Below are 15067 nucleotides of genomic sequence, written 5' to 3'. Positions count from 1 at the left end.
GTGAACTTTTACAGTAGGTACCCTGTAATTACAGCTGTCCATTGGAAAGGAGGGGAGAAAAGCAAAGGCTAGATTTTAGTTTTTCAGGTTTGGAGAGAGGCTAGTGGCAAAAGATAAAGCATGGTATTATATTTGAGGGCAGAACTTTATTAAATCATCCATACACAGTCATGCTTGCTGACATCATTTTATAGCTCCAGAAACTGCAGGCCTGGACCAATTTCTGGCATGTGGCACCATGGATGGATGGGTAGATGGGTAGATGGATAAATTAAGCTAAAGGTGACGAAATCTCCTCGTCATTTTAAAGTGGTAGAATATGAGACATTTGTGTTTTTATCCCTGTACGCCTTAGCTTTTGGCGTTGCATTGTTTTGCGTTCGTGTTGACTGAGGCTTCCTGTAAAAATAGCCTTGTTCAAATAAGTATGTTCTTTGGTTAACTTCATTAACTATCTTCATTTCTGCTGTAACAACTCACATACTCCCTCAAAGTGAAACCTTCCTGATTGCTGATGTGGGTTTTCTGTCCAGTAATCCTAACAATACTGAAAGTGTTCACTATTTAGGCTCTCAGCTTTCTTACCGCTTCGTTTGTTAGCAGGCTTGATGCCTAGTAACATACACAAGTCCCACCGTTCCTCTAAAACTCATTTCAACTCAACGCAGCCAGCAATGTTACAGTGTTTTGTCTGGTTCTTACCTCATAGTATCCTATCTTAGCTAGAGAGCCTCACACTGGGGCCACAACCTCCAGGGAATAAAGCCAAAAATATTCTCTTAAGCGTAACCTGCGTATCTATTTGAAGTAAGGGACCTTTGTCAAGTTACCAAAAATAGCATTTCATGCTTTATACTATTTTTAAAAGGGACTTTCACATCTCATTCTCATTCGATCTTCCCAACCATGCTACACAGCAGGCGGGCTAGACATCGTTATGACCATTTGTCACACAGTAAAACTTGGGCGTGGAGAGTTAAAGTGATGTCATGTTCCCGTGTGACTTTCTGGTTCATGGTGCAGGCAGGCCAGGAGGCGGGGCTCAAAGTCTAGGCTCTTCCTCTCCCAGCTTTTGCTTTCTCCTGTAGCCGGGCTGTTGTTCATAGCTTGAGGGCAATGACAAAGTATTAACTGTCATTCCTGGAAAGAGTTGGGGGCATAGATCAATAATATTAAGAGTTAGTTTGCAGAGAGAAAAGGCAAATGGCCCTAGTTCTGAGAAATGAAAGCAGAACTTCTGTCTAGCCTTCCCAGTGGACCCTCTTCTGTGGCAGGAACGCCCCCATATATAAGCCCAGAGTTCTCATCCATCCATCCCCATGGGCACAACTCCAGGGTTCAGAGAGTATTAATCTATTTAATCATCAAAAGTCTGGCCGGGCGCGGTGGCTCACGCCTGTAATCCTAGCACTCTGGGAGGCCGAGGCGGGTGGATCGCTCAAGGTCAGGAGTTCGAGACCAGCCTGAGCAAGAGCGAGACCCCGTCTCTACTAAAAATAGAAAGAAATTATCTGGCCAACTAAAAATATATATAGAAAAAATTAGCCAGGCATGGTGACGCATGCCGTAGTTCCAGCTACTCAGGAGGCTGAGGCAGGAGGATCGCTTGAGCCCAGGAGTTTGAGGTTGCTGTGAGCTAGGCTGATGCCATGGCACTCTAGCCTGGGCAACGGAGTGAGACTCTGTCTCAGAAAAAAAAAAAAAAAAAGACTCTATTAAGCCCCTACTATGTGCCAGCCACTACACTCAGTATGAGGAACACAAAGATAAGTAAGATGTCATTTATGTGTGTGAGGCATCTGTAGTCCCACTGAGGAGGAATCTGTGTGAACCAGATATCGTTGTTGTCATGGGTAAAGTCATCGTCAGATGGGGTACTCTGAGCAGGGAGCTACTATTTCTGCCTAGAATCAGAGGCGGTGTCTCAGCGTCCCTAAACCATGGGCACCCTACAGTGGACGAGGGAAGTACCGGGCCAATCTGCACTGACATCACGGGGCGTGGCATGGCGTGAGTTTTGAGCGTCATTCTCAGTGCAGCGGCAGCCCGTGGACAGACGTTAGCAGAGGAGGGAAGCCATCCAGCTACGTGCTTACCTTCTCTCTCCTCCTCCTCTGTCCATTCTCACACCAAAATTCTAGAAAATTCGACCGAGGCTGACAATTAGAGGATTCCCTTTGCCCCACTGCACAGAGAAAAGAGGCTGAGATTAGAGAGGGACACCGGCTCCTTCCAGGTCCCACGCTTGTTGATCAGTAGACCGACCCAAGCTGGTCCCTGGTACGCATGGTTCTGCCCCCCAAGCCACCCTGGGCTTTCATCATTCTTGAGACCTGCTGAGGAGCAGGAACTAAGAGATGTAAGAGGAAGATGTGAGACTTCTGACAGCCTGGGGAAGAAAACAGTTCAAAAGTAGCTCGAAGTCAGGTATCATACGACAGAGAAAGGTCGAGTGAAATGAGGGCTCTACAAAGGCCCCTCGGTTAGGCAAGCAAACCAGTGGCGACCTTGTCAAGAACTGATTCAGCAAATAGGCTTTCTCAGCCTCAGCACTATTCACACTCGGACTGCATGACTCTTTGTGGTGGTGGCTGTCCTGTGCATTGTAGGACATTTAGCAGCAACCCTGGTCTCTACCCCTAGGTGCCAGTAGCACCCACCCAATCGTGACAACCACAGATGACTTCAGACTTACCAAATGTACTCTGGGAGGCAAAATCACCCCTGGTTGAGAACCAGTGCAGGAGAGTTGTGTGAACAAAAGGCAGATTGTGATGAGTTACTGAAGCCTGGAGCTGGGACCCTCTTTGTAGGAGGTCTGGCGGCCAAGAGCAGACAGGTGGCCTGGACGAGGGGGTAGGGAGAGGAGGACAGTTTTGTGTGGTGGTGGTGGTAGTGGTGGTTTTAATGTGTTCTGTTTCTACTGGAAAACACATTTGTTTTCCCCACGGCCAGAACCAGAAAAGAGTGAAAACTCAAGACAAGGCAAAGTCAAGAGGCAGCGTTCACAAACATTAAGTGTCTCCAGTTACCAGGCTCCCTGCCAGGCTCTGCAGAGGTTATAGTGAACAAATGAGAGGTTCCTTGGTCAAAGATTATTGGAAATTTCAAAATGGCGGCAGAGCATTCAACCCCAAGCACAGGGCCCTTCTCTGTGGAGGGTGGAGGGCACACCTGCTCAGATCTTGTGCCCAGGAAGCCAGCTTAGCGGTGAGTGAGGTAGATGTGGCGCACTAGGGTACAGAAGATGCAGGAATGTCGCCGCACACTGTAGCACACTTTCAGCACAAGGTTAGTGAGCAGAGGACGCGATATTTAAGGTTGAAGCTGCAGTGTTAGGGATTATCCTCAGTTAGGCAGACGAGAAGGATGGGAAAGAATGTTATAGCTGTATGGAAGGGTGCGCAGATCTGGCAGGAGCCAAGGGGAGATGGTTATGTGTAGAGGACAGGATGCGGGAGATTCTTGGCAAGTGGCCAGCTCATGAAGAATCTTCCAGAACATTGAGTGTTTTGATTCTCTCCTGTGGGCATGGAAAGGGCATGCTTAGTTTCAAGCAGGGAGTGGTATGATCAGATTTGCCCCCAAGACCACTCTGGGCTGGAAGAGGGCCGGAGTGGGATAGGCTGGCAGCACCCGGGAGAGATGCTGGTGACTTGCTTTCCCCAGAGGTGGTGGGTGGAATGGGAGATGGTTTGGACGTAGGACTTGGTGGTTGATTGGCCATTGAGGGTGAAGTTCAGAGAGGATGATTCCTAATCTTATGGCTTGGGCATCTCACTGGGGGCAGGATGCAAAACTACTTGGAAAAGAGTATATATAGGGGGGAAAAGACATGAGTTCATTCACTTAGGACCCTTTTAAGTTTAATGGCCTGTAGGAGCCCAAGAAGGCAGTTGGAAGGTGGTCAGGAACTCCAGAATATGACTGGAGGTTTAGATTTTGGAGTCATCAGCGTACTGATGCTAACTGAAGTTATGAGCATTGATGATAACATCCAAGGAGTGTGTGCGGCATCTGAACTGGTAGGCTCTGAGTTAAATAGTTACTAAATGAGCACCTATTATATTCTCCATCCTCTCTCAGGAACTGGAGATGTAGTAACAACCAACACCAGACAGAAATGCCCAGCCCTCATGGAACCCACTGGCTCTCAGGGAAAAGTTTCCAAAGGAGGTCGAGGGGATAGAATTCCGTGCTTCTCCCTGTTCCCCTGACCCCGCCACCCCCACCTCCACTTGTTCGGTCTCCCTTCTCAGGTACCATTAGAAAACCCCATCTCTTGCTGCCTTTGCAGAGAGGACCTTGTTTTCTCTTATTCTCCACGAGGACCTTGCATTTCCTCTTTCCATCTGTCTGAAAATGCAGTTACCTCCCTTGGGTGCTGAAATGCAGAAAAACCAAAGTTAATTCTGCTTTTCTTTGTCCTGAAACACAGCTTAAGAAATCTAGACTTTAAAATCAGGGCCCTCAAAACCATAAGCAGTTGTAAATGCTAATGAAAGCGGTGACCTTGGTGTTCCAGAGCCGGGGGAAGGCTCATTAGCTCTGCGCAGCAGAACTAATCTTTCCTGGCCGCAAGGAGTCCGCCCAGCAAAACCTACAAGGCTTCTGTCACTTCTCTGGGGAGACACTGTGATATGCAAAGACAGCGCTCCTGTTCTGCATGTGTTTAAAGCATCTCATGACTACATACTCTAACGGTCTCCTTTTTTGCAAGGTCAAAACTGAAGTGTCCTTTATTTTGGGCTTGTTTTGTTTTTCAGTCTTTTCATGCAGAAAGGAAAGCTCCAGTTTATTTGATTGTTTCTTACTGTCACTAGTGTAGATAGGATCATTCAGACTGGAGAAGGCGAGGTCTATTCTTAAATTTAAAGAGAATAGAAGGCTCACATATGGCCCTTGGTGGCATGTAGCATTTGAACAGGAACCTGGTGATTTTCCAGTTCATGGTAAATGGGGAATCATCTAACCATGGTCTGTGGCAAAGAAGAAATCATTTGAGGCGTGAAGACAGTTTTGCTGCTCACGGGTATTTTATAAACTAGGGTCACGTGTATAATAGAAAAGCTATTTTAAATTGCTTGAAAGTACATTAAACATTTGATTTGGGGTAATTCACTTTATATAAAAGTTTAACTCCAAAAAACGTTGACCTTGCCTCTTAGCAAAACGGTCCTATCTAGATAAATAGTCAGGAATTTTTAAAAATTTAATGTTAGTCTTAATCAGACACAATTACTTAAATCTACTAGCAAGGTAGGGACAAAGGAGACACAATATATTCAGATAGCATCTTAACTTTGATTCTTAAAGTTAGCAGCTCCTTGGGATTATCCATTCACTTGATCAATTCCATATGCTCTGCTCTGCAGCTTTCTATTAGCCAATACTTAATAGGTGCAGAAGCTAGATCATAAAGGAACCCAAGCAGAGGGCTGCTCTACTTGGTAAAGATGGTGGGGTGCCCTGGGTATACCCCGAAGACTCTGATGACTTGATTTCTGAATCTAGAGCTTTATCTCTGTGATTTGTGAATTCATGTCTGTTCAAAGACAAATCCTCCAAGGATAGGTAACATTTTAAACTAATTAAGTCATCTTCAGTATAGTCCAACTTGAAAGAGTAAGCAAAAACCATTGGTTGGGAACCCCCTTAAAATTCTAATACTGAACATTGCAAATCTACATGCCACCTTCTCTGCCCTGCTTCCCTCCGGTCCCAGTAAGGAGCTGTCCCTCCTCCACTGGGAAGATAAGGCTGTCTCTGTCCCTTGGGTCCTTAGCCCTCCTGCCTTCTCGGGACTCCTGCACTAGCAGCTGGGCCTCTCCCTCCTTGTCCACTCAGCTTCGCCCCTTCGCCACCACTTAGTCTTGGTTCTTTCCATTAAACATGCTCCATCTTCTCCCACTGAAAAATAAAACCCACCAGAGCCTCCTTCAACTCTCTCACCCGCTTCCAAGCCAGGCTTCGTGGACGAGTCCTCCGTACTCCTTACGTCCATTTCCCACCTCTGTTCTCAGTTCTCTCCAACCTGGCAGCTGTCTCCCAGCCCACTGAAGGAGTTCTAGGTGAGGGCAGGGATAACCCCCACGGTCCTAAACCCAGTGGGTGCTTTTTCATCTGACCTCATCTGACGTCTCAGCAGCCCTTAGCACTCTTTGTGGACCACGTCCATCTCCTTACTGTTCACTAAAAGATTGACACGGAAGTCAAAGGAAAGCACACTTCTTCGGGACACAAAGCACAGCAATTCGAGTATCCCAAATCAGGGCAGCCCTGAAGAGTGTCTCGTAGCGGAATTGCAGGAGAGGCTTTTTATAGGAGATTTTCACAAAAAGTTATTTTCAGAGGCAGTTCGTTGGCTGGGCAGAAATCCTAAATCACAAACCCATTCTGATTGGTCAGTCAGTGAGGGTACTCTCAGCTGAAAGTTATTGAAGGCCTGTGACACTAACTTCAGTTGTTTAAGCCTGTTGGAGAGTCTGTGGTTTGACCTTTAGCAGATATGAGTGCAATCCTCTCACAATCTCCCTTAGCCTTAAATACCGCATTTTCTTTCATGTTACTTTGCTTCCGTGATGTGACATTCTAGGTTTTATCCTGCCTCCAAGAACTGCCCCTCCCCTGACTCCTTGGCAGGTTCATCTTCCTTAGTCCATGTATTAAATATTGGAATTCTGCAAGTTCCCATCCTAAGCCCTCTCCCCTTCTCATTCTCTACTCTCTCCATACTCATGGCTTCAAATATTTAAATTGCAGACTAGTCTCAAATGTATATCACTGGCCTAGACCTCCCCTCTCCACTGAGCTAAATATATCCATGTGCCTACCTGACAACTTCATTCTGATGTCTCAGAAGCATTCTGACTCAACAGATTCAAGCTTGTGGTTTCTTTCCTCTCTTCCCTTATACTCCCCCAGACACCCTGGTTCTCTTGCAGTGTCCCTGCCTCAGTGAATGGCGTTCCCATCCATCCAACTGCATAAGTTGGGAAACCTAAGAGATCTATATCCTATACACCTCCTTCTTCCTCTCCACCCACATATGCTATCTCCATGGTCTGTCTGCTTGACGTCCTCAGAGCTTGCACATCTACCACCCCAGCCTTGTCCAAGCCTCCACCATCTCCAGGGGTGCCAAGCCTCCCAAAGCCTCCCCAACCCATTCTCCTTACAACAACCAGTGGAATCTTTTGCTGCTGTAATTCTGCTCATGTTCATACGCTTCTCCTCTCCCCTGTCCTAAAACTTAAACTGTTCTTCAGCAGCTTCCCAATACTCCTAGCAAAAAAAGATCCAAGCCCTGAAGGCAGCCCAAGACCCGCAGGGTCTGGCCCCTGTCTTCCTTCCCACCATCCTCCTCCCCTTGCCCTCTCTGCCCAGAGGGAGCCGCCATCTTCTTCCATCCTTCAGCTCTGGGCACAGTGTCACTTCTTCTGGGAAGCCCTTCCTGACCTCCTGGTTTGATCAGATCCCAGGATCCATGCACCGAGTGCCTTGCCATAGTTAGGATTGTTATAACTTAATGATCTCATCCAGGGCTCTCAGACTCAAAAGCTCTTGGGACCCAGGAATGACTGGAAAAGAGGAAAGCAAAACAGATGAGAGTGTTCTCCTGTGTGTTATCTGAGTGAGCGCTGGGGTGGCTGGACCACACACACTCTATCTACCGGCATTCAGGCTCAAGTGTGACCTCTGAGCATGTTGAGGAGAACTGGCAGAGTCAAAGCCAGTGCACCAGGCATCAGTTTGCAACTTCTGACTAGTATTGTGGTTGCGACAGACAAAATATTGACCACCCCAAAAGATGTCCACATCCTAATCCCCCAGTCTATTCATATGAATACATGACCTCACATGGCAAAAGGGACTTTGCAGCTATGATTAAGGATCCTGAGATAAAGATGAAATGAATTAACATATATGGAGTGCTTAGAACCGTGCCCGAACGTCATAGGCATTAAATCAGCATTAGCTTATTAAATTGTTATTTATTATTTACAGAGAAAAGAACATAGGCCTAGCAGGATCCAATACATTGATCAAGGCACGTAGGTTCAGAATGGAACCGGGACTAGAACCCAAATCTCCTAACTCCTGCACTATTTAGTGCTTTGTCATTGCAATGCCATTTTCCTCCCAATTATCATTTTCAAAGTCAAAACAACCAGTTATAATACCCTTATGGAGGGCTTAGCTACATTTTTATACCACTGGTTAGCCTTGATGTTCTCAGACCCTTTTGAGAGAAATGAAACATAGAGGACCTCATTTTGAGATCATGTGTAGTTTGACTATAAGGCAGCCTAGTTAATAAGAGAATTTTCTTTGGTTAGAGTTCAGTCACTCATGGTTTTGCTCCCTCCACATATGACCCGTAAGAAAACCAAAAAGGCCAGCACAGAGCCAGGCAGCGTGTCTGGTGATAGAATCCGTGGGCTGCCCAGCCAAAGGCAGTGAGTGCAAGTTCTGCAGACACTTAGCATGAGACTCCAAAGCATTGTCCTGGCCTCCAAGGTGCAAGCTCCACTCAAATTTATAGAGTTTCTCCAAAACATACTGTCCCCCCCAAACTCTAGCTTGCTCTAAAGCCTGGGTATTACAACCATCCCATAAAGGAGGCTGTGCCTCCCTTAGACAAGAAACAAGTATTCTTGTTAGATCCGGTTCCCCTTGGCCCCAGGAACAGAGAGGCAGAGTCACTGAGGCTGCAAAAAGGCAAAGGAGTTTATTAACTAGCCCCAGGCCAGGGTCCAAATTCCAGAGCACCAACGCAGTGGCCTCTCCAGGAACTAGGACCCCACCTTGGGGTAAAGATTAGGCTTTTATACTTTTCTGTATGTTAGTTTTCACACAACACATTATTCTGCACACAACACGTTAGTCTGCACATGACACACTAGTCTGTACACGACACACTAGTCTGCACACAACACACTAGTCTGCACTTCATCCCCCTTCAGTTTATTTGTTCCTTTTGTTTAGAAGTGGCTGATCCCGTTGGCTTCAGGTTTGTTGACTCTAAGTTTCGGGCTTTTTGCACTGGCGCCAGTTGTAGTTAACATCATCCAGGGGAAGAGGAGGGTCTCCGACGGGGGAGGGGGGCTGTTGTTTCATACCTTCTAGTTTTTGGTTACAAGCGATACTGGGAACACACGCCCTGCACAAGCCGTTCATGCGTTGATCATGTCTTGCTCTTCTTATCTACTTAGTGGTTGGAGGGCCCCTGGACTCTCCAGCCCTTCATCAGGAAGTAACTTGCGGTTACCTCCCCAGGGCTTTGTTTTCCTTTACTTTAGTGAAGCCTGCCATGGCTCCACTTATGCTAAGCACCAAGCCAGCAAGCCATATATACAGAAGCAGAACTAGGCTTCTCACATCCAGGAAGCCTAGCCTATCATGGAGTTACCTTTGTTCTTATCTCTGTTTTTCATTCTGATTAACTATATTTATTAAACAACTAAAAGCAAGCATAGTCCCAGAAGCGAGTAGCATCAGTTAGAATCAAAGAGAGCACACATTTTCCTACTATCAATTCCTGTTCTTCATTCTTAGGGAACATAAACTGACAGATGAGAAAAAGCTGCTAAGAAGAGTCAGTGAGCCACATTCCAGACCCTCGACATCAACTTGCTCAGTTCTATAATCACCACTTTCTTCCTGCGGGGTGAAAATGCTATTTTAGAAAGAACTTAAAGAGACTGCATCCAAATTAGACCCTCTAATATTGCGGATTTCCAAACACACAGCCGGCGAGTGTCAATGGGGATAGAGAATACCTTCATGGGACTTCACAGGAGAGAACAGACTGTTTTCTCTCTATTGTCACACTCAACACGGCACACCGCTGTGACCAGATGGGGGGATGCTTTCCCGACCCACCAAGCAACTCCCCAGCGGACATGAACTGGGTGTCTGTACCATAACAATTCAGTCCTGACACTTTCTGCCCGGATAGTGTCAGGTCTCATAGGTTAAAAGCTCAGTCCCACAAGACTTACCCCCACCAGGCGCCAATCCTAAGTGGTAGGTTGTCACCTGTACTTCTGACCAACCAGCTATAAATTGGGGTTTCCACAACGCCCTCCTTGGGTTTGATTAATTTGCTAGAGCAGCTCACAGAACTCAGGGAAACTGTGTTTACCAGTTTATTATAAGGATGTTACAAAGGGTACAGATGAAGAGATGGACAGGGCACGGTATGAGCTGGGGAAGGAGCTCCCATGCCCTCTGGGCGCCCATCCTCCCAGCACCCCCCGTGTGCAGCAGTCTGGAAGCTCCTCAACTCTTGTGGTTCAAGAACTTTCATAGAGCTTCCCCTCTAGTCCCCACGCACCACCTTCCAACGTGAAAGCCACGGCCCTCCAACCACTTGGTCTTGCTGGTGACCAGCCCGTCCTAAGCTACCTCATTAGCATAAACTCAGGTATGATCCAGAAGGACTCATTCTGGATAACAAAAGACACTCCCATCACTCAGGAAATTCCAAGGATTTTAGGTGCTCTGTGATACAAACCAACAGCAAAGACCAAATGTATTTCACTTTATACCACAGGAATGTTTTGAGGGCAAAAGGAATGATAAATGTGAAAATGTTCCTGTTACTATAAACTTAAAAACACTGTGGATTACAATTTTCCAACAGTTTCAGGGTGCTATAGATTTTATAGGCAGGTATCTGGCCAAAAATCCTTTCTCCGGCATGGAAGCCAATTCCCCATCTACAGGACTTGTGGAGGTAGCACTGGAGTGTCACAGAAGCAATTGTTTTCTGGCCCAGGGCAATAAAGAGAAATACAAATGACAACTAGCACTGTCTTTTAAAACAGTCCCTCGGTATCCTGGGAGATGGTTCCAGGACCCTCTGGGATACCAAAACCCAAGGATGCGCAAGTCCCTGATAGAAAATGGGGTAGTATTTGCATAGAGCCTACACACATCCTCCTTATGCCTTAAATCATCTCTAGATTACTTATAACACCTAATACAATGTAAGTGCTACGGAAATAGCTGTTAGACTCTATTTTTCCATTTGTATTATTTTTATTGTTGTATCGGGTTTTTAAAAAATATTTTTCATCCACAGTTCATGGAACCCATGAACATGGAACCCCGGGTACAGAGGGCCAACTGTAGTTATCTTTGGAGACATCATGGACTTTATTTTCACTCTAGGATCTCTCTTCAGATCCCATGATGTGACTATCGTGCCAACTATAGACACCACTTTCTGATACTCAGGGAGGGACTACAGCGTCTACAGCTAGGGCAGCTCTGTGGGTCTACACCCAGGTCCCAGTCTCACACACAACTCATGACAGTAGGTGAATCGCACGGTGGTTAAGTAATTAGCAAGAACCTCGAAAGTACACGTCTCTGGCCATGCTTAAGCCCACTGGGCTCGTGTGGATCCTTCCTGGAACTTTGTACGGTCTTCTCTCCCGGGATGCCAGCCCGTTCTCCGGCACCTTGGGTCACTAGGTGCCGCCCATTGTCTGACTCCGCCTCCCCACATCGCAGGCTCACACCCTGGCTGTGATATTTCACCTCGGAGGCTAAATGACACACCCGGCAACAGGAGTGTCGTTCCTGTGCCTGTGCAGTTGTCGTTCCTTGTCTAATAAGGCTGTGGTGGTGAGGGGTGGGGGCCAGCAGAAGAGCAGCTATTGTTCTTGGCGGACAGACATGCTCTCTGGCATCTCCCTGGGGCCATGGGCCTCTTTATGTTCTCACTGGATCTTCACAGAAGTGACAAGAAGCAAGCTTTAGCCTCCGGGGAGGGAGAGAAAGGCGAGAGGCCACTGTCCCGAAGTTGGGAGGCCACAAGGAAAGAAAGGGACTTCTGTGAAGAGAAGAGTGGCGTCTAAGTTGCAGGCCACTTGCCTGGGGGCACCGGCAGAGTGGGGCTGGGGAGGGGCCGGTGGAGGGAGGAAGGCGTGGAGGGGGGTGAGCCCGGCATGACATGACGCACGTGCCTTTCCTGGGCTTGAAATTGAGGAACTGCGGAGGCGGTGGTGGCCGGAGTCAGTCTTTCAGAGCACAGGATGGAACAAGAACTCCAGCCACTGACTCTGTCTCATGTATCTCCAAGGGCCGATGAGATTAATGACCCAAGGAGGGTATGATATGGTCCAAAAACTTTTCCTGGATTTTTTCCGTAGGCGGCTGAGCCAGAGGCCAACTGCGGAGGAACTGGAACAGAGGAACATTTTGAAACGTAAGTGACTGAGCCCAGGGCAATCGCTGGTGTTTTGTGGCGGCTTTTGTTATTATTTAATTGTGGGCCACAAGCTTTCTCCTGTGCGCCTGTGTGGAAACAACCGGGAACCTCTCTGACGGTGGAGGCTTCATCTTTGTGTGTTAGAACAGCAAAAACGACCTCCCCGTGGAGAAGGCAAATCGTATTCTCCTTTGTTCATTAGAGGCTCACAGTCTGCAAGCAGAACCTTCCCTTTAGTGAGTTGTAAAGTCAGAGAGAAGCTGAAAAATTACAGTAAGAGAACTTACTAGTTAATAATTTTGAGGTTAGGGTCACCTTTCAACCAAAATTGGCTTAAAAACGGCAAATACGATACGGATGGCTAAAATAAGGGAAATGGCCATTTGGAAGCTGGGACTAGAAAGCGTGACTGCATCGCAGCTGGCGGCTGTTGATAAAATCCCTCATCCCTCTGAACGTGGAATTGAAAGCGTAAGAAAGCATTTCCAAGTGAAAGTGCTTCGTGTCCCTGTCTCGGGATTTCCACTGCCGGCCAGGGGCACGCCTGCCCGAGGCCCCCATTCAGGAAAGACTGCCTGTCACTGATGCCGTGCACGGGAGAAATAAATGAGCCCCTTGTTCAGTTCAGGACACGGAGATATTTTAATACGTATAGAGAATCCACTTGATGCTAGGAAGGAAAAAAAAGAAAAAATAATGCAAAATACTAACAGAAAACAAGTGTTTCTGTTAAATCATTTAAAAATCATGCCACTCTGCTCACGACCACTCCTTCATTGCTGCCATTCTCACCAACACTTTTTTCAAGATAGTCAACAAATAATATTTTTAGTTTAACTTGTGACCCTTTCTCCCCCACCCCACACACGTGCTTCTAATTGCTCTCCAGAAAAGAAACATAGAGACTAAGCAGATTTTCTAGAAATGCTATGTTGTACACACACAGCCCCAGGCGATCATGCGAAACCTTGGTTTGGGTAGCTGGGCGTTTCCCCTTAAACCAAACTAAGATGATTTTGCCTATCTGCCGTGCTCGCTGCGGTCCTGTGCCTGGGTTGGCACTGCGCGGTGTGCAGAGGGTGAGTGCTGGATCTGAGCTGCTGTGGGCAGCCTGTCACTGCAGCCCCTGCAGGGTGCCCAGCTGCTGGCTGTGCCCTGAGCCACCTCCTGCCTCCTCTGCGCCAACCGCCGCCTCCCCAGCGCCCAGTGGAAAGTGTTTTCGGGATCGGCCTTCCTCAGGCCCCAGCGCACCTCACTGTTCTCCTAGGTCTCTAGGAATGTGTGTGTGTATTTTTTCTAACCAAGGGGTCTCCTTAAAAGTTTCCAAGCTTAATATTCCATATAATGAACTGAGAGCTTTTTCAGGGGATTTGCATGGTCAGGGAACCATTTGGCCTGTCTGAGGGCTCCCTGTCTGCCCCAGTTTAATACCTAAGCCTTGTAAACTTTCCATTGCTGGAGAGAAGGAAAAACAGAAAGGTGAATCTTTATTCCTAAAATCAGAAATCAGGTAAATGTACTTCCGTCTCTCTTCGCCACACCCCACCCCACATGCATCACCCTACATACACACCTAAGGTGCATCGGTGGACCTCTTAGGGCAGTTTACTCTCGGGATGATGCTATACTTGTGGCCTCCGATCTGAGGCCTAAATTCAAAGAAGCTAAAAACCTCTGGAGGATTATTCAGGTTTCAGAAAATAGTGCATATCTCGGCAGGGACCAGGTTTCTGGAAAGGGGCCTAAAATCCCCCAGCTAACTTCTGGCTTCCTGAAGGCTCCAGCTCCCATCCCTAGTTGGCCCAGATGCCCTGGAGGTTGCATGCAGGTCCCTTGTGCCTGGTTTTTGCTGCCACTTAAGCCTGGGGGCTTAGATTCAGGAGACCAAAAGGGGGTTCTAAAAGATCATTTCCTGGCCGAGTGTGGTGGCTCAGTAATCCTAGCACTCTGGGAGACCAAGGAGGAAGGATCACTTGAGCTCAGGAGTTTATGACCAGCCTGAACAAGAGTGAGATCCTGTCTCTACAAAAAAAAAATAGAAAAATTAGCCGGGCATGGTGGCGCGTGCCTGTAGTCCCAGCGTCTGGAGAGGCTGAGGCAGGAGGATGGCTTGAGCCCAGGAGTTTGAGGTTGCTGTGAGCTACAGTGATGTCACTGTACTCTACCCAGGGCCACAGAGCGAGACTCTGTCTCAAAAAAAAAAAAAAAAAAAGATTGTTTCCATGGTTCTCTTTTATTTGATTCCCTCTTCCTTCTTGTCTGGTCAAATAGTTGCAAACTAAAGAACTGTTTGACTGAATTCAAACAGGTTGATCGTTTCACAGTTCGAAAACTTTTCGGAAATGAACTTGTTATACCCATAGGAACTTATTTTTCCCTGTATTCTGGAACTGTTCTCCTAAATGTTTTCTTTTTGCCTTTTTTTAATTTAATCTACTTTGTTTGTTAAACAAGAAATACCTAGTGATATAAGAAAATGTCTTCAAATAATTTGTTCTAAAATCTATTTGCTGGGCTTTATTTATTTATTTTTCTTTAATTCAGGATATCATGGGGGTACAAACATTTTGGTTACATGAAATGCATTTGCCTCGTCCACGCCAGGGCTACAAGTGTGCCCTTCCCCCATACAGTGTGCTCTGCTTCCATTAGCTGTGGGTTTACCCGCCTCCAACCCCCCCACCCCCCATCTGGGCTTTAAATCATTTGAGGAACCACTCGGTCTGGGGGTCACGGCTCAGCAGTGGAGCTCTGGGAGTCCAGGTTTGGCTTCCAGCCCCACCCTGCCTGGCCCTGTGCACATCTGAGCACATAATGAACACACTCTGATGGTGGCAGCTGGAC

At 47.1% G+C, this 15067-nt stretch overlaps 1 protein-coding gene across 9 annotated transcripts in view; it reads left to right on the top strand.

The window, feature by feature from the left end:
• The window catches only part of PHACTR1 (phosphatase and actin regulator 1), a 502791-nt gene that overhangs the window by 476700 nt on the left and 11024 nt on the right, over positions 1–15067 (top strand). For all 9 annotated transcript variants that reach the window (XM_069493048.1, XM_069493047.1, XM_069493046.1 and 6 more), the window contains one exon: positions 12165–12220. In XM_069493048.1, the coding sequence (XP_069349149.1) occupies positions 12165–12220 (56 nt within the window). The remainder of the gene's footprint in view (positions 1–12164; positions 12221–15067) is intronic.

Source organism: Eulemur rufifrons, chromosome 18 (genome assembly GCF_041146395.1).
Source record: "Eulemur rufifrons isolate Redbay chromosome 18, OSU_ERuf_1, whole genome shotgun sequence".
Taxonomy (NCBI): domain Eukaryota; kingdom Metazoa; phylum Chordata; class Mammalia; order Primates; family Lemuridae; genus Eulemur; species Eulemur rufifrons.
Note: the sequence above shows the minus strand (reverse complement) of the source record. Positions and strands in the feature narration are given on the sequence as shown.